The sequence below is a fragment of the Symsagittifera roscoffensis genome, chromosome 5, assembly GCF_963678635.1.
Source record: "Symsagittifera roscoffensis chromosome 5, txSymRosc1.1, whole genome shotgun sequence".
In the NCBI taxonomy this organism is placed as follows: domain Eukaryota; kingdom Metazoa; phylum Xenacoelomorpha; order Acoela; family Convolutidae; genus Symsagittifera; species Symsagittifera roscoffensis.
The window spans coordinates 6,083,436-6,110,158 of NC_087066.1; the positions used below are offsets into that span (position 1 = coordinate 6,083,436).

At 36.0% G+C, this 26,723-nt stretch overlaps 1 protein-coding gene across 1 annotated transcript; it reads left to right on the plus strand.

Moving 5' to 3' along the window:
• The first annotated feature begins 11,542 nt into the window (after positions 1 to 11,542).
• On the plus strand, positions 11,543 to 20,017 carry LOC134846578 (uncharacterized). The gene is made up of 2 exons (XM_063863961.1): positions 11,543 to 11,600; positions 17,930 to 20,017. Exon 2 carries the CDS (start codon positions 17,936 to 17,938, stop codon positions 20,015 to 20,017), a length of 2,082 nt encoding a protein of 693 aa, XP_063720031.1. The 5' UTR covers positions 11,543 to 11,600; positions 17,930 to 17,935.
• The last annotated feature ends 6,706 nt before the right edge of the window (positions 20,018 to 26,723 follow it).

Genomic DNA, 26,723 nt, shown 5'->3' on the forward strand with positions numbered 1-26,723 from the left:
CCTGAAGCTTACTAAGATTTTCTGGTAGTTCTTGTTTCGAGTAGCTTGAATTTTGATTGAATTAGAAGTAAGAAGTAAGCCCTATGAGCTTACTGACCTCTAATTAAGGCATGCGTCAAATTCGCTTGCAATTTTCCATCCTATAGAGCTTAGAAGCTTACCTGAAGCTTACTAAGATTTTCTGGTAGTTCTTGTTTCGAGTAGCTTCAATTTTGATTGAATTAGAAGTAAGAAGTAAGCCCTATGAGCTTACTGATCTCTAATTAAGGCATGCGTCAAATTCGCTTGCAATTTTCCATCCTATAGAGCTTAGAAGCTTACCTGAAGCTTACTAAGATTTTCTGGTAGTTCTTCTTTCGAGTAGTTTGAATTTTGATTGAATCAGAAGTAAGAAGTAAGCCCAACGGTGCCAGCGACAAACGATATTTGGTATGAAATGGGCTGGGTTAACAAGTACCTCGTAATATCTTTAGAACCAAATTTTGATCATTACGTCGACATTGTTGAAGCAGTACGGTATGAAAGGCTCTTCAATTATATGATCACGGATGAATTTCAATCCATCCGTGAACGCAAGTTTGCTTTGTTTAGCAAACGTTGGTAATTTCCTCTTTGATTCTAATTTTACGTTTCTATTTTGTAAGTTTTCTCTAGTTCGCCAATGTCTAGATGGAAGTGACTGAAAAGGACCTTATTGTGGCTACCGTATCAAATTGCTGTTCATATTGAAAAATCCTGTAGACGGAACAAAAAACAATAAAATAAATCAGTTTTTCAGGCCACAACAGGCTTTATTTCAGTTCACGTGAATCTAACTAAGCATGCCTTCAGATCTTCGAACATTAATAAAGTATTTGTGCACTTCATCATTTCTTCGAAAAATTCGTTTCTATGAGCCTACTGACCTCTAATTAAGGCATGCGTCAAATTCATTTGCAATTTTTGTTATCCTATAGAGCTTAGAAGCTTACCTGAAGCTTACTAAGATTTTCTGGTAGTTCTTGTTTCGAGTAGCTTGAATTTTGGTTGAATTAGAAGTAAGAAGTAAGCCCTATGAGCTTACTGACCTCTAATTAAGGCATGCGTCAAATTCGCTTGCAATTTTCCATCCTATAGAGCTTAGAAGCCTACCTGAAGCTTACTAAGATTTTCTGGTAGTTCTTGTTTCGAGTAGCTTGAATTTTGATTGAATTAGAAGTAAGAAGTAAGCCCTATGATCTTACTGACCTCTAATTAAGGCATGCGTCAAATTCGCTTGCAATTTTCCATCCTATAGAGCTTAGAAGCTTACCTGAAGCTTACTAAGATTTTCTGGTAGTTCTTCTTTCGAGTAGTTTGAATTTTAATTGAATCAGAAGTAAGAAGTAAGCCCAACGGTGCCAGCGACAAACGATATTTGGTATGAAATGGGCTGGGTTAACAAGTACCTCGTAATATCTTTAGAACCAAATTTCGATCATTACGTCGACATTGTTGAAGCAGTACGGTATGAAAGGCTCTTCAATTATATGATCACGGATGAATGAATTTCAATCTACCTTCGGAGTAGGTAAATCTAGAATTCAATCTCAGATTCATGTCGTTTGCCACACAAGTACGACTCCTTTGACTGAAAATGAACCCTTGCTCTGTATGGCATATGATCGCTGAAGTCCAATTTGAAGTCCCGTCTTCTATTGAAGTCATGAAAGCTTCGTGCTTTGAATGAAAGGATGCTGGCATATATATCTAATCATTCTTTTTTTATTAGCCCCCGGCCTGCTAAGTGCAGGACCATCCGTGGGGGAGGTGGAGCTGTCATCCATTTTGCCGCAGCCGGTCCCACCTTGAGGAGGCGGATGACAATGGGACCCCTCCAACCGTGACCGGCTTTGCTAGATTTCTAATCATTCTTTGCTAGATTTGAGTGTTGGAGCTAAGCCGCTATTAGTTTCTCTGTATTAGGAGCTTTCCATTAGATATTCTTTGCTCTATTTTACGTACCGCTTGCAAATAGCTCGCGCCATTTTTGTAGAGCAGCGTTTTCTACGGCTGCTTCCCTCGGAGAAAGTTCACAGCTGAGGAACACTGGTGTGTTGTAAATTTCTTCCTGCTCGCTGAAGGCAGAATTATTCAACGCTGCCATGGACTGGAGTCTTTATCTAACACTGCCCTTGTTTTCTATTTTTTTTCGTGGTCCTAGTCTTATTAACTCACTGATAGAGCAGCTCACCTCAATATAGACAAACAAACGTTTAGCTATTCCGATGGGTTCGAATTTTTTCATCATTCGGTCCCTGGGTTTTTTTCCTAACCCCCCCCCCCACACCTGCAAATTTTTACATGTAAATTTGTTGACTACATTGACCGATTGCTATGAAAGTTTACATACAGACTAATAAGGCCACGACAAACATATTTAGTCTTCATACTCAACCTCGTAAAACCACTCGTTGCACTATTATATTGAAGGTCGTGTGAGGTGGGGGGGAAGGGAAAAGAGACGGTCCCTGCATCATGAGAATCCTTTATTGAAATTTGCAGTGTTTCAATTTTACTCCATCACTTAAATCTGAATGACTACTATTGAAGTTTCTATTTGATGTATTTGAAATAACAACAAAACTGCTAGTATTAGGGCTAGGCCTTGAATGTTCCGACTGTTCCTAAGGTCTATGGAGCAGTAATATAATGGAAAAAATAAATGAAATAAAACAAAAAGAAAAAAAATTTCCTTAATTTTGAAATTTTTTATGAAAATCATCTCCCCCACATGCCATACAGAGTAAAGAATTGATAGATTTTGCTCCTAGTTACAAATCTGATCGGCTGAACGTAGATTTCCATCATTCGTTCGGTCGATTACAAAGGACTCCACCGATTGGCCGTCTACTCATAGCCCAATTTAACCCCACTACTAGATTCTATCGAATTGACCTGTCAATCTTAGACTGGTTGAGCACGCCTTAAATCTTGATACGCCCGAAACTCTTAACTGCTTGATCGTTCGTTCAAACTTTACGAACGTTCAAAGTTCTGAATTCTTTTATCTGTGCAATTAAGCTGATTGTATTTAAAATGTTGTTAAAAGTTTCATGAAGCATTGACCAAATATTATAACTTAGACTTGCAATGAGTTCAGGCTAAGCTTTCAATATATATAAATTCATGACATTCCTGGGTCGAGGTCCCAGACTCATGTCCAGACTCGTTCGCTACAAATGCGCAGATGTTAGTTTCCTGACCAAAACTCGGCTTTTCCAGACTTTCGCAACCACAATGATCCCTTCGCAACCACAATGACTTGGCAGTTAAAAGATTGATATTTTCAAAATATTGTGAGAAATGAGTAGTCCAGATGACAATAAATTGACAGTTCTAAGATGCTCATCATATACGATGTATGTGACTGCAAGGAAGTTAGCCAATTGCAGACCATTTTTTAAGCTTTTTGTTTGATTTCATTGGCTTTTTTCCTCCATTTTTGTTATGAGAATCTTGTGGTCTTTGCTGAGCAACCGACTATTATCATTCAAATTTGTCTCTGAAATTGTTTACTATTATATAGGATAGTTTTAATCGCCAAAAGAAGCTATATGCCCGAACAAGTCACAAGTCCCGTTGAATTTAACTAAGCATGCCTTCAGATCTTCGAACATTAATAAAGTATTTGTGCACTTCATCATTTCTTCAAAAAATTTGTTTCTATGAGCCTACTGACCTCTAATTAAGGCATGCGTCAAGTTCACTTGCAATTTTCCATCCTATCGAGCTTAGAAGCTTACCTGAAGCTTACTAAGATTTTCTGGTAGTTCTTGTTTCGAGTAGCTTGAATTTTGGTTGAATTAGAAGTAAGAAGTAAGCCCTATGAGCTTACTGACCTCTAATTAAGGCATGCGTCAAATTCGCTTGCAATTTTCCATCCTATAGAGCTTAGAAGCTTACCTGAAGCTTACTAAGATTTTCTGGTAGTTCTTGTTTCGAGTAGCTTGAATTTTGATTGAATTAGAAGTAAGAAGTAAGCCCTATGAGCTAACTGACCTCTAAATAAGGCATGCGTCAAATTCACTTGCAATTTTCCATCCTATAGAGCTTAGAAGCTTACCTGAAGCTTACTAAGATTTTCTGGTAGTTCTTTTTTCGAGTAGCTTGAATTTTGATTGAATTAGAAGTAAGAAGTAAGCCCTATGAGCTTACTGACCTCTAATTAAGGCATGCGTCAAATTCGCTTGCAATTTTCCATCCTATAGAGCTTAGAAGCTTACCTGAAGCTTACTAAGTTTTTCTGGTAGTTCTTGTTTCGAGTAGCTTGAATTTTGATTGAATTAGAAGTAAGAAGTAAGCCCTATGAGCTTACTGATCTCTAATTAAGGCATGCGTCAAATTCGCTTGCAATTTTCCATCCAATAGAGCTTAGAAGCTTACCTGAAGCTTACTAAGATTTTCTGGTAGTTCTTCTTTCGAGTAGCTTGATTTTGATTGAATCAGAAGTAAGAAGTAAGCCCAACGGTGCCAGCGACAAACGATATTTGGTATGAAATGGGCTGGGTTAACAAGTACCTCGTAATATCTTTAGAACCAAATTTCGATCATTACGTCGACATTGTTGAAGCAGTACGGTATGAAAGGCTCTTCAATTATATGATCACGGATGAATTTCAATCTATCTTTGGAGTATTCAAATCTAGAATTCAATCTCAGATTCATGTCGTTTGCCACACAAGTACGACTCCTTTGACTGAAAATGAACCCTTGCTCTGTATGGCATTTGATCGCTGAAGTCCAATTTGAAGTCCCGTCTTCTATTGAAGTCATGAAAGCTTCGTGCTTTGAATGAAAGGATGCTGGCATATATATCTAATCATTCTTTTTTATTAGCCCCCGGCCTGCTAAGTGCAGGACCATCCGTGGGGGAGGTGGAGCTGTCATCCATTTTGCCGCAGCCGGTCCCACCTTGAGGAGGCGGATGACAATGGGACCCCTCCAACCGTGACCGGCTTTGCTAGATTTCTAATCATTCTTTGCTAGATTTGAGTGTTGGAGCTAAGCCGCTATTAGTTTCTCTGTATTAGGAGCTTTCCATTAGAGATTCTTTGCTCTATTTTCCGTACCGCTTGCAAATAGCTCGCGCCATTTTTGTAGAGCAGCGTTTTCTACGGCTGCTTCCCTCGGAGAAAGTTCACAGCTGAGGAACACTGGTGTGTTGTAAATTTCTTCCTGCTCGCTGAAGGCAGAATTATTCAACGCTGCCATGGACTGGAGTCTTTATCTAACACTGCCCTTGTTTTCTATTTTTTTTTCGTGGTCCTAGTCTTATTAACTCACTGATAGAGCAGCTCACCTCAATATAGACAAACAAACGTTTAGCTATTCCGATGGGTTCAAATTTTTTCATCATTCGGTCCCTGGGTTTTTTTCCTAACCCCCCCCCCCCCCCACACCTGCAAATTTTTACATGTAAATTTGTTGACTACATTGCCCGATTGCTATGAAAGTTTACATACAGACTAATAAGGCCACGACAAACATATTTAGTCTTCATACTCAACCTCGTAAAACCACTCGTTGCACTAATATATTGAAGGTCGTGTGAGGTGGGGGGGAAGGGAAAAGAGACGGTCCCTGCATCATGAGAATCCTTAATTGAAATTTGCAGTGTTTCAATTTTACTCCATCACTTAAATCTGAATGACTACTATTGAAGTTTCTATTTGATGTATTTGAAATAACAACAAAACTGCTAGTATTAGGGCTAGGCCCTGAATGTTCCGACTGTTCCTAAGGTCTATGGAGCAGTAATATAATGGAAAAATTAAATGAAATAAAAGAAAACAAAAATTTCCTAAATTTTGAAATTTTTTATGAAAATCATCTCCCCCACATGCCATACAGAGTAAAAAATTGATAGATTTTGCTCCTAGTTACAAATCTGATCGGCTGAACGTAGATTTCCATCATTCGTTCGGTCGATTACAAAGGACTCCACCGATTGGCCGTCTACTCCTAGCCCAATTTAACCCCACTACTAGATTCTATCGAATTGACCTGTCAATCTTAGACTGGTTGAGCACGCCTTAAATCTTGATACGCCCGAAACTCTTAACTGCTTGATCGTTCGTTCAAACTTTACGGTCGTTCAAAGTTCTGAATTCTTTTATCTGTGCAATTAAGCTGATTGTATTTAAAATGTTGTTAAAAGTTTCATGAAGCATTGACCAAATATTATAACTTAGACTTGCAATGAGTTCAGGCTAAGCTTTCAATATATATAAATTCATGACATTCCTGTGTCGAGGTCCCAGACTCATGTCCAGACTCGTTCGCTACAAATGCGCAGATGTTGGTTTCCTGACCAAAACTCGGCTTTTCCAGACTTTCGCAACCACAATGATCCCTTCGCAACCACAATGACTTGGCAGTTAAAAGATTGATATTTTCAAAATATTGTGAGAAATGAGTAGTCCAGATGACAATAAATTGACAGTTCTAAGATGCTCATCATATACGATGTATGTGACTGCAAGGAAGTTAGCCAATTGCAGACCATTTTTTAAGCTTTTTGTTTGATTTCATTGGCTTTTTTCCTCCATTTTTGTTATGAGAATCTTGTGGTCTTTGCTGAGCAACCGACTATTATCATTCAGATTTGTCTCTGAAATTGTTTACTATTATATAAGATAGTTTTAATCGCCAAAAGAAGCTATATGCCCGAACAAGTCACAAGTCCCGTTGAATTTAACTAAGCATGCCTTCAGATCTTCGAACATTAATAAAGTATTTGTGCACTTCATCATTTCTTCGAAAAATTCGTTTCTATGAACCTACTGACCTCTAATTAAGGCATGCGTCAAGTTCACTTGCAATTTTCCATCCTATAGAGCTTAGAAGCTTACCTGAAGCTTACTAAGATTTTCTGGTAGTTCTTGTTTCGAGTAGCTTGAATTTTGGTTGAATTAGAAGTAAGAAGTAAGCCCTATGAGCTTACTGACCTCTAATTAAGGCATGCGTCAAATTCGCTTGCAATTTTCCATCCTATAGAGCTTAGAAGCTTACCTGAAGCTTACTAAGATTTTCTGGTAGTTCTTGTTTCGAGTAGCTTGAATTTTGATTGAATTAGAAGTAAGAAGTAAGCCCTATGAGCTTACTGACCTCTAAATAAGGCATGCGTCAAATTCACTTGCATTTTTCCATCCTATAGAGCTTAGAAGCTTACCTGAAGCTTACTAAGATTTTCTGGTAGTTCTTGTTTCGAGTAGCTTGAATTTTGATTGAATTAGAAGTAAGAAGTAAGCCCTATGAACTTACTGACCTCTAATTAAGGCATGCGTCAAACTCGCTTGCAATTTTCCATCCTATAGAGCTTAGAAGCTTACCTGAATCTTACTAAGATTTTCTGGTAGTTCTTGTTTCGAGTAGCTTGAATTTTGATTGAATTAGAAGTAAGAAGTAAGCCCTATGAGCTTACTGATCTCTAATTAAGGCATGCGTCAAATTCGCTTGCAATTTTCCATCCTATAGAGCGTAGAAGCTTACCTGAAGCTTACTAAGATTTTCTGGTAGTTCTTCTTTCGAGTAGCTTGAATTTTGATTGAATCAGAAGTAAGAAGTAAGCCCAACGGTGCCAGCGACAAACGATATTTGGTATGAAATGGGCTGGGTTAACAAGTACCTCGTAATATCTTTGAAACCAAATTTCGATCATTACGTCGACATTGTTGAAGCAGTACGGTATGAAAGGCTCTTCAATTATATGATCACGGATGAATTTCAATCTATCTTTGGAGTAGGCAAATCTAGAATTCAATCTCAGATTCATGTCGTTTGCCACACAAGTACGACTCCTTTGACTGAAAATGAACCCTTGCTCTGTATGGCATATGATCGCTGAAGTCCAATTTGAAGTCCCGTCTTCTATTGAAGTCATGAAAGCTTCGTGCTTTGAATGAAAGGATGCTGGCATATATATCTAATCATTCTTTTTTATTAGCCCCCGGCCTGCTAAGTGCAGGACCATCCGTGGGGGAGGTGGAGCTGTCATCCATTTTGCCGCAGCCGGTCCCACCTTCTTGAGGAGGCGGATGACAATGGGACCCCTCCAACCGTGACCGGCTTTGCTAGATTTATAATCATTCTTTGCTAGATCTGAGTGCTGGAGCTAAGCCGCTATTAGTTTCTCTGTATTAGGAGCTTTCCATTAGAGATTCTTTGCTCTATTTTCCGTACCGCTTGCAAATAGCTCGCGCCATTTTTGTAGAGTTGCGTTTTCTACGGCTGCTTCCCTCGGAGAAAGTTCACAGCTGAGGAACACTGGTGTGTTGTCAATTTCTTCTTGCTCGCTGAAGACAGAATTATTCAACGCTGCCATGGACTGGAGTCTTTATCTAAACCTGCCCTTGTTTTCTGTTTTTTTTTTCGTGGTCCTAGTCTTATTAACTCACTGATAGAGCAGCTCACCTCAATATAGACAAGCTAACGTTTAGCTATTCCGATGGGTTCAAATTTTTTCCGCATTCGGTCTCTGGGCTCTTTTTCCTCCCCCCCCCCCCCACCTGCAAATTTTTACATGTAAATTTGTTGACTACATTGTCCGATTGCTATGAAAGTTTATATACAGACTAATAAGGCCACGACAAACATATTTAGTCTTCATACTCAACCTCGTAAAACCACTCGTTGCACTAATGTATTGAAGGTCGTGTGAGGTGGGGGGAGGGGGGGGAAAGAGCCGGTCCCTGCATCATGAGAATAGCCACCAGTCTCCTTTATTGAAATTTGCAGTGTTTCAATTTTACTCCTTCACTTAAATCTGAATGACTACTATTAAAGTTTCTATTTGAAATTACAACAAAACTTCTAGTATTAGGGCTAGGCCCTGAATGCTCCGACTGCCTCTTAAGATCTGTGGAGCAGTAATAACATGAAAAAATTAAATGAAATGAAACAAAAAGAAAAAAAAATTCCTAAAATTTGAAATTTTCTATGAAAATCATCTCCCCCACATGCCATACAGAGTAAAAAAATGATAGATTTTGCTCCTAGTTACAAATCTGATCGGCTGAACGTAGATTTCCATCATTCGTTCGGTCGATTACAAAGGACTCCACCGATTGGCCGTCTACTCATAGCCCAATTTAACCCCACTACTAGATTCTATCGAATTGACCTGTCAATCGTAGACTGGTTGAGCACGCCCTTAACTCTTGATTCGCCCGAAACTCTTAACTGCTTGATCGTTCGTTCAAACTTTACGGTCGTTCCAAGTTCTGAATTCTATTATCTGTCCAATTAGGCTGATTGTGTTTTAAATGTTGTTTAAAGTCTCATGAAGTATTGACCAAATATTATAAGTTAGACTTGCAATGAGTTCAGGATAAACTTTCAATATATATAAAATCATGACATTCCTGGGTCGAGGTACCAGACTCATGTCCAGACGTTCGCTACAAATGATCCCTACAAAGTTTGTTGAGCTACGAAAGGGGCTCACTTTGATATAATTGTGTTTGTGATCGACGGTTTTTTGTGGCGTTATTTTTGATTAACTAAGAAAAGCCAAAATGACCAATTTTTGGGATAAATTTTTGGGCCCGAATTTCGCAAAACAAATTACACCATATTAATTCTTTGTCTTGATAAGTTTTGTCTTGATAAGTTTTCATCTAAACTCAACCCAATTTAAGAAAAACGCGTTTTAATTTTCAAGCTTCACGCGTTTTGTCCGGTTAATTTAAATCAGCACTGTATGCCACTGTGTCGCACGCTATCTATAGAACGTTAAGCAATAAACAATAGAACAAACGTTAAACAATAAAACAATCAAATAAGACGATCTTAAAATAACTAAAGGTGATAAATCTATAAACAAAACTGAATTTTTGGATGAAAAAACCGTTCTTTTCATCCTAAAATTCAGTTTTGCTTAGAGATTTATCATCTTTACTTATTTTAAAATCATCTTACTTGATTGATCTATTTTTTCATTTTAAAGCCCCATATATATGCTTATAAAGTTGTAATGCCCTATCACAAAAACCTTACGACGAATAAAAAATAGATAGCGTGCGAAACAAAAGGAACTGATCAATACACTAAAAGTACATATTGTAAGACTGGGTATAGGGATTTTAGCAGACCGGTTTTTTAGCCCACCGTTTTTTAGCAGACTCAGAACAATTATAAAGTGTGATAGCTAACTTCAAATGCAGCATTGGCGATTAGCGACCGCTTGCTCCGCTGCGCTTCTATTCAACACGAGTGTTATTGTGCGCGTAAATCTTTGTTTTGCCGCTAATTTAGACTGCTGTGTTTTTGAAGTTGATAGTTTTGTTGACAAATCGTGAGATAATTGGTCTAGTTGGGGAAGCCTGGCCCCAGACTGAGCGTCTTTTTGAGTCTGTCAATCAATCATCTATCACTTTATTTCGTTGGTCTGCTAAAAGACTCATTTTTCACTTTTTATGCTAAAATATTGGTCTGCTAAGCGATCGGTCCCCTGAAAAACTTTAAATTGGAATGGCTTAGTACAGTTTTGAAATGCATAAATTATACAACTCTCACATTAAGTTACTTGATTGCTGTTGCACAAAGTTATTTTGAGAGTCTGCAAAATATTGTCAAGAAGTTTGCAAGCAAGTAAAAATCTTTTCGTGATATTTTTGGTTCAAAACTGAAATTTACTCCTAATTTTTTATCCTTTTACTCTTAGTATCATAGGAGAAAAGCCCATAGCTCCCAAATGTCATAGGAACTAAACTGAAAGTTTTCCTATAAGTCTCTAAAAAATCTTCATCGAATAGATAAATTAACTCTTTATTATTCAAACAACATAAACGGCAGATTTAGTAACCCTTGCAGTCGCGCGACCGTGTTGCGTGCTTGCCAATAGAGAGTAGGAGTCTGGAATCAGTTTAGAACAAGCATTTTTTTATGATTTAATTTTTCTCACTGTAAAATACTTAGAACTAACCAATCATGATCCATTGAAAATGTTTGACCAATTGAAAACGTTTGCGATATATAAGACGGTTTCTTAATTTGGGACTTTATGGGACTGATTTTTGTGGGACCTGTGAAAAGGTACCATGATTAGATCTAAAAGTAAATACTATACTGCAGTATTGAGGGCTTAGATCAGCTAACTCTGGTGCATGAAGTCGAAGCAGTGCTAAATCTGGAGATCAAAACGTGTGACAATAGTTTACGCGATGGTTGTTGATAGGTTAATCAGCGTAAGTTACTTAAATCATCTCACATTGCACTGAAAGTAAGAAAAATAATTAGAGTTCTTATGAGGTTGAAAAAACCAATTTTGGACTAATCTTGCTGGCGAGCAGTTATTTTTTTAAAGTTACAATCAATGATAAATGACGTGAACAAAATGAAGCTGTTTGACGAGCTTAAACATCACATGTGCGTTACCAGAGTTTCAAGTTTTGTCATTTTTGAATGAGTTTTTGGATGGACTGCGTTTTATAATAGTTGGTATACACGTCACGTGCTAGTTAACCAACTTTCTACCAAGCTGCTAGTTTTGAGCACTCATTTGAAAACGTTTGTGTGACTTTTTGTCGAATAATAAAGCCAAAAAACAATCATCTCAAGAAGATTTAGTGCAAATTACGGTGAGTAGTTTTTCCTTTTAATTCTGTTTGTTTTTCGGTAATGTAAAAAAGATTGCAATTCAAGCCATTTCCCACTTGCTTCCCACATTAGAATATAGTTTCTGAAAACTAACATTGTCATAATTTAACGAAATTTGGCATGTCAAATGACTAATTTGGACAGGTTTTTTGTTTCAATTTTTATCACAAAAAAATTAGCCACTTAGCAATAATCGGATGCAGAAGTGTCAAGGAGGATAGCCAGTTGTTGTACGAGTAGCACAGATTGTACCGACTATATTCTTAAATAATAGAAAAATATTTTTTTTTATTTTCTTCAAATTTGTATCGTGTTTAGTGGATAGTGCGACTCAAGAATTATACAAACGCGTAGAAAGAAACTGATTTAGGTTTAATCGACTACATCGGTCTTCAAGCTGACTAACAAAGAGAAAATGAAATAAAGTTAAAATTTTTTCTAACTTTTTGCACAACTATCTTAATTTTTTTTAGGAAAATTTTTGCCAACTAAACGCTTAAAACCAGCCTAAACTAGTTTTCTTCAAAGTAAACTCCTAAAAACCTTAGCAAAACAAATTTTCAACACGCGTCACTCTTCGAAATTAGACTAAATCTCAAAATGTTCAAACCAGCCTTTCTCGGTATTAGGAGATTTTTTGTTTTAAGTTTCGTTCGAATCATGGCTGAAAGGTCTTTTGTTTGATATATAACTTGACCCATTGCCGTGATGATTGATAAAAAATCTAAAACAACCGAATAAAAACTTCCTACCTGTTTTCATTAGTTGGAACAATTGAAGGTATGCGTGGGAAGTATTATTAGCAATATGCGTGAGAAGTCCCTCGACTCACGAATAACAGTCTGGATTTTCAAATATAGCTGCTGCCAAAAACCAATCCTTTTCGTTTTCTGTTATCCCCTCAAACTTAAAAAAAATCATTGATTTAAATCTTATAGTCAACTACACTGCTCGTATATCAGATCAAGTCCCGAATTGTTCCTACTGCCCCTTGATCGTTATAGAATAGTTTTGGCGATAAACTTTTAAAAGCCCATATGTTGTGGTAATATCAATTATCAAAGGTAAAAAATTGAGTAGTACGAACATAATACGACCGACCCCCTTCCTTTCTGCTTCATCTATGTTTCGAAATTAAAAGACAAAGTAGCCGGTAGCACTGCTCGTTTTCATTTAAAACACATGTGATCAATTCGTTTTTCGTGCTTAATTTGAACAATGGAACTCTAGTTTAGAATATGTGACCTTGCTTTATTTGATAAGTCAAGCAAACGAAATAGAAAATTAAAAATACGCTTTGGAGTGAAAGTTTTTTTGTTTAAATGTGCGTGTTACCTTCGTGCTATTCATATCTAATTTATACCAGATGAGCAATAAATTAAATTGCATCTCGAATGTGTTCACGTTCTGACCCTGGATTTTTGACGCAACAGTTCTCGATGCGTTATTTAGCTGCTGTTTTTCTAAAAAATGAGATGTTCGGTCACAGACAAAGACGCAAGAACAACAATTTTTACAGGTTTTCAAAAACAAAATCAAAAAGCTTTAGACAAGAATCTGCAAACGAAGTTCATTTCGGAAAATTTTTAAGAAAGCTGAAAAATCATTGAGAAAAAAATCAAAAACTCTGATACTGTCAATTGGAAGAAGCAGAGTAAAAAAATGGAGTTCAGCTGACATGCACTTTTTCAGAGGTTTTACAAATGTTCTAATGATAAATCTAGAAAATAAAAAGTTCAAGAAGAGTTAGTGCAAACTACGGTGAGCAATTTTTTCTTTTAATTCTGTTTATTTTTAGGTAATGTAAAACTGATTTCGGGGCAAGCTATTTTCACTCGCAAGCCACATTATAATTCAGCTTCTAAAAATTAACATTGTAATTTAACGAAATTTGGCATGGCAAATGACTAATTTAGACACGTTTTTTTAAATTAATTTTTATCACAAAAAAATTAGGCACATGGCAATAATCAGTTGCAGAAGTAACAACGAGGGTGCCAGTTTTTGTACCAGTAGCACAGATTGAACCGACTATCATAATTCTTCAAATTAGTATCGTGTTTTGAGGATAGTGAGATTCGAGAGTTATAAAAACGCGTAGCAAAAAAGTAAATTAGCGTTAATCGAACACCTTGGTTTTCAAAAAATGACTAACAAAAGAAAATGAAATAAAGTTCAAGTTTTTGCACAATTACTTCAAAAAAATTTTTAGAAAAGGTTTTTGCCAACTAAACGCCAAAAAAGCATCCTAAACTAGTTCTCTTCAAAGTAAACTCCTAAAAACCTAAACAAATAATTTTTTCATCACGCGTCACTCTTCGAAATTAGACTAATTCTCAAAATTTTCAAGACAGTTTTTCTCGATTCTAGGAGATTTATATTTCTACAAGTTTTGTACGAATCATGGCTGAAAGGCCTTTTGTTTCATATATAACTAGACCCATTCCAGCGATGATTCTTAAAAAATCTAAAACAACCAAAAAAAATTTCCTACCTGTTTTCATTAGTTGGAACACTTAAAGGGTATGCGTGAGAAGTTTAATTAGCAAAATGCGTGGGAGGTGGCTCGACTCACGCATCACAGTCTGGCTTTTCAAATATAGCTGTTGTCAAAAACCAATCCTTTTCCTTTTCTGTTATCCCCTCAAACTTAAAAAAAATCATTCAATTGAATCTTAAAGTCAACTGCACTCCTTGTAAATCAGATCAAATCCCGGATTGTTCCTACTGCCCCTTGATCATTATAGAACAGTTTTGGCAAAAAATTTTCAAAAATCCATACGTTGTGGCAATATCAACTATGAAAGGTAAAAAATTGAATTGTACGAACATCATACGACCGACTCGCTTCCTTCCTGCTCCCTCCAGGTTTTGAACATAAAACAAAATAGCCGATAGCCTTGCTCGCTATCATATGGTCGTTATCAATTGAAGGAATTCGTGTCTTTTGTGTCATTAAAGTCCTTCGAAACACATGTGAGCAATTCGTTTTTTCGTGCTTAATTTGAACAACGAAACTCTAGTTGACAATATGTTACTGCTTCATTTGATAAGTCAAGCAAAGGAAATAGAAAGTAAAAAATACGCTTTTGAACGAAAGTTTTTTGTTTAAATGTGCGTGTTACCTTCGTGTTTTTCATATCTGATTTATACCAGATGAGCAATAAATTAAACTGAATCTCGAAAATTGTTCACATTCTGACCCTGAATTTCCGACGCACAAATTCTCGATGCGTTAATTAACTGCTGTTTTGCTAGAAAATGAGATGTTCGGTCACAGGCAAAGACACAAGAACAAAACTTTTTGTTATTTTTACAGGTTTCTTAAAACAAAATCAAAAAGCCTTAGACAAAAATCTGCAAACGAAGTTAATTTCGGAAAATTTTTAAGAAAGCTGAAGAATCATTGAGAAAAAAAAACAAAAAATCTGATCCTGTCAATTAGAAGAAGCAGAATTTAAAAAATTGACTTCAGCTGACATGCACTTTTTGAGAGGTTTTACAAAAGTTACACTAATATATCTAGAAAACAAAAAATTCAAGAAGATTTAGTGCAAGCTACGGTGAGTAGTTTTTCTGATTTCGAGTCAAGCTATTTTCACTCGCTTCCCACGTTAGAATTTACTTTCCTAAAACTAACATTCTCATAATTTAACGAAATTTGGCATGACAAGTGACTAATTTAGACATGACTTTTTAAATCATTTTTTATCGCAAAGAAAATTAGGCATTGGCAATAATCAGATGCAGAAATACCAACGAGGATAGCCAGTTTTTGTACCAGTAATACAGATTGTACCGACCATATTCTTAAATAAAAGAAAAAGATATTTTTTTACTTCCTTCAAATTAGTATCGTGTTTAGTGGATAGTGCGACTCAAGAATTATACAAACGCGTAAAAAGAAACTGATTTAGGTTTAATCGACTACATCGGTCTTCAAACTGACTAACAAAGAGAAAATGAAATAAAGTTAAAATTTTTTCTAATTTTTTGCACAACTATCGTAATTTTTTTTAGAAAAATTTTTGCCAACTAAACGCTTAAAACCATCCCAAACTAGTTTTCTTCAAAGTAAACTCCTAAAAACCTTAGCAAAACAAATTTTCAACACGCGTCACTCTTCGAAATTAGACTAAATCTCAAAATTTTCAAACTAGCCTTTCTCGGTATTAGGGGATTTTTTTTGTTTAAAGTTTCGTTCGAATCACGGCTGAAAGGTCTTTTGTTTGATATATAACTTGACCCATTCCCGTGATGATTGATAAAAATCTAAAACAACCGAATAAAAACTTCCTACCTGTTTTCCTTAGTTGGAACAATTAAAGGTATGCGTGGGAAGTATAATTAGCAATATGCGTGAGAAATGCCTCGACTCACGAATAACAGTCTGGATTTTCAAATATAGCTGTTGTCAAAAACCAATCCTTTTCGTTTTCTGTTATCCCCTCAAACTTAAAAAAAAATCATTGATTTAAATCTGATAGTCAACTACACTGCTCGTATATCAGTTCAAATCCCGGATTGTTCCTACTGCCCCTTGATCGTTATGGAATAGTTTTGGCGATAAACTTTTAAAAGCCCATATGTTGTGGTAATATCAATTATCAAAGGTAAAAAATTGAGTAGTACGAACATAATACGACCGACTCCCTTCCTTTCTGCTTCATCTATGTTTTGAAATTAAAAGACAAAGTAGTCGGTAGCACTGCTCGTTTTCATATGCGCATACACGAAGAAATTCGTGATTTTTGTGTCATTAAAGTCTTTTGAAATACATGTGATCAATTCGTTTTTTCGTTCTTAATTCGACCAATGAAACTCTAGTTTACAATATGTTACCTTGTTTTATTTGATAAGTGAAACAAACCAAATAGAAAGTAAAAAGTACGCTTTGGAGCGAAAGTTTTTTTTTTACAAATGTGCGTGTCAGCTTCAAGTTTTTCATATCTGATTTCTACCAGATGAGCAAAAAATTAAATTGCATCTCGAAATTTGTTACTTTCTGACCCTTTGTGTCTGGATTTCTGACGCAAAAATTCTTGATGCATTTATTTAGCTGCTGTTTTTCTAGAAAATGAGAAGTTCGGTCACAGGCAAAGACACATGAACAACAGTTTCTGTTATATGCAAAGACTTTTTAAAACAAAATCAAGAAGCGTCAGACAAAATCTGCAAGCGAAGTTCAACAAAGAAAACTTTTAAGAAATTTAAAACGTCAAAGAGATTAGAAAAATTGATTCTGCTAGTTAGAAGGAGTAAATAAAATGGGCTTCAACTGACACACTCTTTCAAAGAGGTTTTCAAATAGTTCTTCAAATCAGATTTTTTGGCAAGGTAAACTACTGAAAATTATTAGATTTGGTTGTGATAAGGTTTTTTCGTGGCCAGGTAAACATCTGATTACAAGAAGCAACTACAAATCAACAAAAAATTTGTACGATTCATATTCAAAGTTTCTGGAGAAGAATTAGAAGATAACAGAATTTCGTATTCGAAAATGAACTAACCACTAAATAGAAGTATTAGTAATACTACTATAAAGAACCACTAAATAGAACTATTATGTAATTTTTACGCATTGAAAACGATAGTAAGAAAATCAAAAGTTTCGAAAGTTAAAAGTTTCAAACCCAAAAATATTTTCTGTAAATTTCGACATAATGGCTAACATCGGATTAGAACCTACATGCAAAATCTGCAAATTTTTCTACAAATTTTGCAACAATTTGGTTTAACTTGCGGCTACTCGCACTTTAAGCAAAGCACCATAAAATTTCTTTAAGAAAATGATAACCACTCAAAAACACATTTCGCAACCCCTTTTAAGCTTGACATTTTAAAATTTTAGCTCTTACTTACCCTCGACATTTTCCCCGCCCGCACCTTCTCTTCACACTTATAGCCCCAAATGCCTGCTTATATTTTTATCTCTATCTCTGCATTAAAAGTTCATTTTTGATAACTGAGTTACTCCGACTTCTATTTTTGAAATCCAAGTCATCCATTCAAGTCTTTAACTGATTTCAATCTAAACAAAATAAAAAAAAGTTTGCATTGCCTGATTTTGCCTTCGAAGAGCGGTCCACACCGCTTGACGGATGCTGAAATTCGACAGATGCTGGAAACATAAACTTGAATTCGAAAGTAGAAAATAAAAGACAGATTTGAGTTCGACAGATGCTGGAAACATAAAAATTTGGTGATCATTTCAACGATTGGAAACTCCATTTTACAGAGTGGAGCTTTTTTGATATTACGATTAGTACCATATCAAAATCTGCTTGTTATAATTTCCTGTTTGTTTTAGACCACGATGGATGAATTTCACAACGAGCTCAATAATTTGAAAATTTGCAGGCCGGGTAGCGCGGAAGTTCACTTTAGCGATAATAGACTTTTGAGAGACTTAGTCAAACAACAATACCCAGATTGGAAAGTGAAAGGCAAAGTGACTTCAGTCCCTGCAGTTAGAGTCCCCGCATTGTTTCTGGGACCAGAGATGATGAGTGAAAAACTAAACAGCCATTATGAACGAATTCAAAAAGGGGAAGAAGGCGAATTGAAATTATATCGAAAGTTTTTGGATGGGTTTGGGCTTGATCATGACGGTATAATAATTCTACCAAACTTAGATACCAATGGGCTGTTTAAATCGAAATCAGGAGTAGTAGAAATCGACATGTTAGTTTTACACCCATCGAAAGGTATCTTTATCGTGAGTGTTAAAAACCGAAAAATGGGTGATCAAAGACCAGGCATGGACGGTGCAGCAGTTGAAAAGTTTGAAGACGAAATGAAAGAAAAACTAAAGAAAGAAATGCTAAAGCACACTGATTTTATCATGCAGCTCTCGAACTACAAAACATCACCTTGTTCGTCTAGTTCCAGCTCTGGTTTTATTCCATTACACGCTGTTTTCTGCCAACTTTCGTGGAATTCAGAAAATATGCAAGATCTGGAAACAAACAAGGAATGGTATACTTATAATGACACTGAGCATGTTTTAATGTTTCAACAGCCAGATTTTTTAAACTTCCAGAAAAACTGGTCTGAAAAAGTGTCAAAAATTTGTGATATCGAAATGCATGACCACTTTGAAACGACGGTCGCCCGTTTAGTAGCATTGAGTTCGATGGACAGTGCAACTGCACTCATACACGATAAAATGATATCCAATAGCTTGCAGTCAATTCAAGTTAAACAGAAAGATCTGAACACTAGACTTGATCAACAATTTGCCAATACATCCGGAAACATTAGAGAGGATTCATTGAGAGAACTGAAAAATGATATGAAGAAAGAAATTTTAGAGTCTAATAGAAATCAGTCGAAAAGAGGAAAAATGAAAGTTATTCTTTGGACCAAAGAACAGCTGGAAATAATTGCTGAAGTTTATGACGCTCTTACGAAGAAGAGTGGAGTCAAACCACTGCGCTTAGTAGTTAAAGGTCCACACGGCTCGGGGAAAACAATGCTTTTGGTCTACTTGGCTAAATTGGCGGAGGTTGTGTTCGCCTGGAGTGCTGCCAATCATTGCAAACGGGTTGTAATTTGCGACGGAACTTCCGGTCAATCACAATTGTTATTTCAGAATTTTCTAAATGTCTTCAAAGAATCGAAAGTTGAGATTTGGACCAAAAACGATCCAGAAAAAGTTAATTCAATTAAAGAAGGAATTATTTTCATCGATGAATACCGTTTTTTCTCCGAAGTTGTTAACAGTTTTAACTCAATGGACGCATCGAGCAAAAACGTTATTATTTGTGTTTTCACTTTTTGGGAATTGGCCGACCGGTTTTCAAAAAGCTCGGACACTCGAGTTTTAACTTTAAGTTATGTTCTCAGGTCGACATCTAAATTAGCTGAATTTTGCAACAACGTTCAATCTCAATTTCAGAACTCTGAGATCCTAAAAGGAAACTGTGCCCACAACTTAGAGGGTGAGCCACCAGTTGTTCAGTTTGTTGAATCTCGTAAACTACTTGAGGTATTGGTGGAACTTATAAAGAAATGCTCAAAGTCACCATTTGATTATGGCCGAACACTTGTAGGCGGCGCTTTTTTGTCCCCGGCTTTTACTCTTGATCTTAAACATTCGTTGACAAGCGAAAAAATTGAAGTTATTGATGATAAAAATCTCATCAAAATGGAAACGGGGGCATCAGACACCCATAAAATTTGTTTATTGCGATCATGTTTCGGAGGAGCAGAATTTTGTACGGTCATTGTGCCCTTTGAAGCTGCGAACCGTCGTCCAATTGAGGTGAGGTTTTTTTATGGATATTGTACACGTGCAACTATGCGATTAATTGTATTAGTCGAAGAGCCATTGCATGCGTCACCAAGAAGAGAACTGAATAGGACAGAAATTTGGGATTGGATCAAATATGTGTGAGTATTTTTAGTCTAAATCTTGAAAAAATGCAAAATGTTGTGATTCGGGTGGTTTTAACCCCATATAACCTTCTGACAACACTTTTCTTAAAGTCAATTGGAAAACTAACGATACCTTGAGCTTAATAATATTGATACTCATCCGAATAAAATTGATATCTCAGCTCAAAATGATAACGAATATTTACTTGCTTTTTTGAGTAAGGTGGTTGCTGTTTTGTTAGAGTGAGTGCTTTGAACAATGGTGTAGTTTAGAAAGTCTGAACTGGTGATAAATGCAATTTTTTTCACGAACGGATACCGCAAAAGTAAATTTGTCTGGCTGAGAAAATCAATGCGACTTGACTTGAGATAAACAAGATCTGTCCAATATCCCGTTGACGAGTAAAATTTTCAAAATTTTGAAAATGAGGCTCAGACAAAACTAGCCACACTTACTTTGACATTGCGATATCATACTTTGGTCATACAAGCGGTTAAGTGTCAATCACATACCCATAAGTGTCTGCGCGAGTGTATGAATATAATTTTTTTAAATATGACCATTTTTCTCTCTGCTTCTATCCATTACTACACTCCTTATACCAGCTCCTGTCTTTTCACTTAACTGCGTTAGATTGTGTTGTCTTGCGTTGTTCTGAAGCTGAGGTACCAAAATTTGTAGGTAGCAAATAAGTAGTAAAAATTGTTTCAAATTAGGAAACAAAGAAGTTATCAATAAAGTTAAGTTCAAAGTCATTTCAGGTATCTTTTGTTTGAAATTTTTTCAGATAGTCATGGAAGAACACAATCGCCCACTTATCCTTTAATTGGCATGGCTGTTTCAATACAATTGATTCAGCATTTCAGTCTTCGAAATGGTTTTAAACTTCTAACTTCGATATTCTTTGTTAATAGTAAATGATTGCTTCAAATCGTTTTGGGGGATGCTTAAACCCATGTGTTAACATAAGCAATAGAGTTTCTGGTCGGCACCCTATCTGTTAACACAGGGAATAGATGTCTTAACCTATTAAGACAGGTTATAGGTTTCAAATGGTAAGTTTCAGACGGTAAATTTCATCTGCGCCCGAATTTCACAGGTATTAGGATTGTTTATAGATTTCCCTATGTACTAGGATTTGTAATAAAAATTCAATATATTAGGATAAGGAACATAATTTTTAATAATTTAGGATAGTTTTTAGGTCTCAGATGGTGAGATGGTATGATTGGGGAAAAAAATCAAAAAATTTTAGGCACCCAACTCTGCCGTTACAGCAATGTTAGGATTCTAAATGTTTAATTGGTTACCAGAAACAATAGAATTGTTAACTCGAATGCAAACTTTATGAAAAATTTTGAAAAAAATTTTAACTACAGAGAAAACGTATCATTTTACTGAATCAAGCACAATCTTGCCATGTTATCTCCTACAACTTTAGAGATTCAGTATCTATTCCATCACATTCAACATTACCGCTAGAGTATGCTAAAGTCATTTTTTGGTTTGTTCATAAGTTGCAACTGCATGGTTAATTGTTTTAAAACCTCTTTTAGTTGACAATAATTTCACTGCTTCACCCAATACTTAACAATAATTCAGCATCCGTCCATCTTCAGAATCTTCTAATGCCCATTTAGTTAGGCCTTTACTGCTTAACTCATGCTTTTGACTTTTCCTAGCACAACAGCAATAGTTTTTACGACAGAGGCAAAACATTTTGGTACATCTGAACACCTCCTTGAACAATCCTGACTCTCTATTATTTTGTTTTTTGTGTGTTTCGAGCAGCAACTACGGGGGAAAAGTTGATTTTCGAACCTGCTCTGAAATCGTCTCGACAGTCCTTGTTCCGCATTTCATTCCTTTCTGAAAAGATTACCTTTATCTAAATTTTTGTCTGACAAAAACAAATAGAGAGAATTTGTATACGTTTTGAGTTTTTCAATTTTGTTGACGTAGCAAAGTCAGTAATAAAAACTAAAATACAGTTACAACATTTCCAAATTGGCGTACTAAAGTATAAACAATTCTACCGTAACCGGTTCACAGTGCTATATAGTAGATTTAAAAAGCGCAGTTTCATACGTGTGTTTTGCAACAAAAATTATACTCTTAAAGAACAGTCTGTCGATATCTTCATCGGTCTTTATGTCACTGAGATACTTTGTCATGGTATGCTTTGGTCTCTCCTTTATTTGATTACTTTATTTGATTAATTGATGACTTTTTGTGCACTGTAGTCCAAGATCCAAATAGAAGTTGAAGAGTGGTGTATTAAGGGTATCGTTGCTTAAATTGAAGCTCGACATCACTAGTCGTTGCGGTTGTTTTAGCAAACTGTTCTCGTCCCCATATATCTTCATAAACATTCCGCCATATCACTTTTGGAGACATCGATATTTTTGAAATCGTTGATAATTTTGAGAGTTTGGCTCTTAGTTTATCTGGAAAATTGAGATTGCATTGAACATAACCAAACAGTGTTTCATCTCAAAATTTTCACAGTAGTGAACTGGAAAAAAATTCGACAGGAAAGTTATTTCTAACGTTATTTTTTGGCTGCGTTGTTCTAAATTTTATCTCACCAACTACCCTCTCACCAATTTCGATTCGTATGCTCGTCCGTTTGTGGTTTGATTTCATCATCAGAAAGGCTACGTCCTACAAAACCGTCTTGTAATGGTTATAGTACCCATCAACACTGAAGCTTTTTTTGAGTTATTGTCTTGTAATAGCTCTCGATTTTAATTTGAGGTCTGGTTGCTTGAAAATATGACATGACCATATTTTCAAATGTACAAACTCGATTTCACCTTGAGTTTCTACTTTTCTTCCTTGCAGTCCCATCTCGTAAACAAGCCTGTGGACTTATCCTGACACAACGATTAAGGACATAATTGACTGACTTCAATCCCAACGATTGATTTACCCAGTTTTTCGATTTTAAAAAAAAGTTCTTGAAAGCCATTGCTTTCCCTGTGAAAACAACTGAAGGACCACCAGTTAATCTTCCCGTTTTTTCATCATAATAAACTTCGATCTTTAATGCTATAGCTTCATCAATAGGAGCAATATAGTTGTTGTTATATCACTGTAGAATATCGCGAAACGTTGTCATACTTTCCTGTTGCCAGATAGAGTTTAGGTATATAAAATTTTCCAGTCCTGTAGGAGTTTTAGTTTTTAGTGTATGTTTTTCCATTGCTTTTTCTTCAGTTATCCCAGGCTAGAGATTCTTCTGAAAATCGTCCGATTTTTCGTCCAGAGGGTTGTTGTTCTTCAATTTACCGTAAAATCATCTTACGGCGTTTGCTGTTGTTCATCGAGCTTGTTGGGAGTATCAAACTACTCGTGTGATTTTGGAAAAGTTTTGAAATTGATTTGAAGTAGACCACTGTAGACCACTGATGATGGTCGAGTATTAGTATAGCTCTCTAGATGTTGCAACAAATCATTGAATTGAATTTTTCTGTTAAAAGATTTTGACTCAATTTTCCCAACGCGAAGGATGCTTGTTGAAATTTTAGGACAGATTGAGAAATTTATCGCAAGTTGGGCATCGTAAGCATTTGAAGAATTTGTGGAGTTTATAAATAAGAAATATAATTGTTGTATCCTAGAAGTTTCATTGTATTCTCGTAATTGCCAACTCTCTTCCGTACTAAGTCACCCATGAAGTCTCCATCTTCAATGTTGATGTCGTAGAGAAAAATATTTTGCTCGACTCTGTCTTCAATTTTTAAAATAAATTTTTAATCCAAAGGATTTTTGACACACTCATTACAATTTCTCGACCTGGAAATTTCAACCACTGCACTTCTTCGAAAACGAAAAGCAAGTGCTCGAAACAAATAGATAATTGTATGTTTACATCATTGTATGGTTTTCCTTGTATGCTTGCTTTCTTGAGTCGAAAATCAAACAGTCAATTTGATGATTTCTCAAAAGTGTTTCGTGAATCACTGCTTCTGCACCTCTAGGTATGTTTGTAGCAATGCTGCAAAAATAGTGACGTTAGTGATCAGTTTGAATCAGTTTGCATTTTTCTTTTTTGTCTCTCTTGTGTTCTTTAAAGATATCCTGCTTGTTGACTTTGTCAAGTCGTCAATCCTTTTCAGAGCAAAAAGGCGAAGTTATTTGCCTGTTCCTATATTACGTAAAACGAAACCTAGGGCAATGTTGGTTTTTGCTGCCCAAACAAATTTTCTAAAGACTTAATCCTGTTTTTCATTAACAAGATTATGATCTGGTTTCGAAATTTGAAAAATAAATACCTTGTGGGGTCCATTGTACATCTCGATGTCTGTCAAAAAGCGTTGACTGGCATTCATTTCATCTCGCGTTCTTCATTATCTTCGTTGATTTCCTATTTTTGTTCAAATCAGCAAGAAAATCACTCGTTTTGTTCGATTTCAGCCGGTGATCTTTCCTGTAGTTTTGTTGAAGTGAATAAAAGCCTGCAAATTCTTTATTACAGGATTTTGTTGCCTTTGGGCTAGACTTCACGTTCTTATTGTATGATTGGAAGTTCATTTCCTGATTTAAGTACAAAAATTAACTTCTGGCCAAGAAGTTAGTCGTCGAAAACAACTTCTACGATGTCGAGCTGCATCGGATCTCCTGCACTGTTTGTCACAATCAACCAAATCGAAGCCCAATAACTTAAAACTATTAACTAAATCTAAATAGCAACTCATTTTCCAGTATTTGCTAAGCAATTAAATAAAAAGGGTTTATAACTAAGTTTTTATGTCTAAAATCAGCTAAATAATGTACAAATTAAACAAAATTACAAACGGAAAAAAATTCATTAACATATTGTCAAATTTTGTTTTGAATTTCTGTATTTCTTTGATTGTTTTTTTTTTCATAATTTCTTTGGTTCAGTATTAGGTACGGGAAAATGCTATAAAATGTTTTAACTCCTAATAAATAAATCAGAATTTTTTCTTGCAGGCATTTCTAGATTTTTTTTGAAGTGTTTTTTGGTGATTAGACAAATGTTTCTACGAAAAGTATTCTCATTGTCTGAATTAGGCAATTATTAGATTTGATCCACCCGACTTAGTATCAAACAAAACCTGTTTATTGAATTGTTTTTTGATTTTTTTGTTGTTTTTCCGGTAGTTAATTCTCTCTATATTAGTTCTTTTGAATCATCCCAAGTCTTCTTTTGTTTCTCTGGTGGCTATCTCAAGTCGGTTTGCCAGGCCTTTTATCAAAAAACACACTGAAGAAAAAGTTTACTGAAAGTTTTTATGAAACGCGAGCCTGGTGCAACTGGGAGCTGGACACGTCCCAGTTGAAACAAATCAGCCAAACTCTAGGGCACAGTCAACTAGGGTTTGCCAGGCCTTTTATCAAAAAACACACTGAAGAAAAAGTTTACTGAAAGTTTTTATGAAACGCGAGCCTGGTGCAACTGGGAGCTGGACACGTCCCAGTTGAAACAAATCAGCCAAACTCTAGGGCACAAACCAGCGAAATGGGCATGTAGCCCGGCGTTGTGTCTTATGGGTTTGGTCTTCTAGTTATGATGTCTAAACACCCAGGAGGGTAAAAAAAACGCTATGTAACAGTTTTTAGTTTATGTCACAATTGAGATCAAGAATGATCGGCTCTATAGCCATTGGCTCAAGGGTCAGAGACACTATTGCTCGGGCTTTATTTATCTCAATTGGTCGGAGCCAATTGAAAAATCTAGAAAAACTCGTTGGGATAGTAAATTAACCTTGCCAAGACCCTAAATAACCCTCCCAAGACGTTGACCCTTCCAAGATTTTGCTAGCCCTCCTGAGACTTAAGATATCCTTCCCAAGACTCTAAAAAAATTTCGTTGGGATAGTAAAGTAACCTTCCAAAACATTAAGCTAACCTTCTCATGAATCTCATAACAATTTTTGGGATAGTAGATCATCCTTCCCAAGACTTTACCTAACCTTCCGAAGACTCTAAAAAAACGTTAAAATCTTTATATCACTTTCAAATTAACATAAAACAGAGTTTATTTCGACTAAAAATTATAGTTGTCTTATATTCTAATTCTAATCGCTTCTAATGAAACTAAAAATTTTTTCTGCTATCCACCCGACTTAGTATCCAACAAAACCTGTTTATTTAATTGTTTTTTGATTTTTTGTTGTTTTTCCGGTAGTTAATTCTCTCTATATTATTTTGTGTGATTATCGAGTCGTCTTTTGTTTCTCTGGTGGCTATCTCAAGTCGGTTTGTCAGGCTTTTTATCGAAAAACGCACTGGAGAAAAAATTTTACTGAAAGTTTTTATGAAACGCGAGCCTGGTGCAACTGGGAGCTGGACACGTCCCAGTTGAAACAAACCAGCGATACTCTTGAATGGGCATGTAGCCCAGCGTTGTGTCATGTGTGTTTGATATTCTAGCTATGATGTCTAAACACCCAGGAGGGTCATAAAAACACTTTGTAACAGTTTTTAGTTTAAGTCAGGTTTGAGATCAAGAATGATCGGCTTTTTAGCCATCAGCTCAAGGGTCAGAGACACTATCGCTCGGGCTTTTATTATCTCAATCGGTCGGAGCCAATTAACGGTTCAACTAGAAATGGAACTCAAGATCGTGTTACTGCTTAAAAACCACTACCAAACTAACATCCCCTCTAGAAATTACATAGAACGCCACCATGGCCAGATCTCTGAATAATTAAAACACGCGAACGCCGCTAAAAACATAGTCAGGAATTTGTTG

Excerpts from the sequence above, each read along its gene's own strand:
- LOC134846578 (XM_063863961.1), top strand. The coding sequence starts at position 17,936 with ATGGATGAATTTCACAACGAGCTCAATAATTTGAAAATTTGCAGGCCG.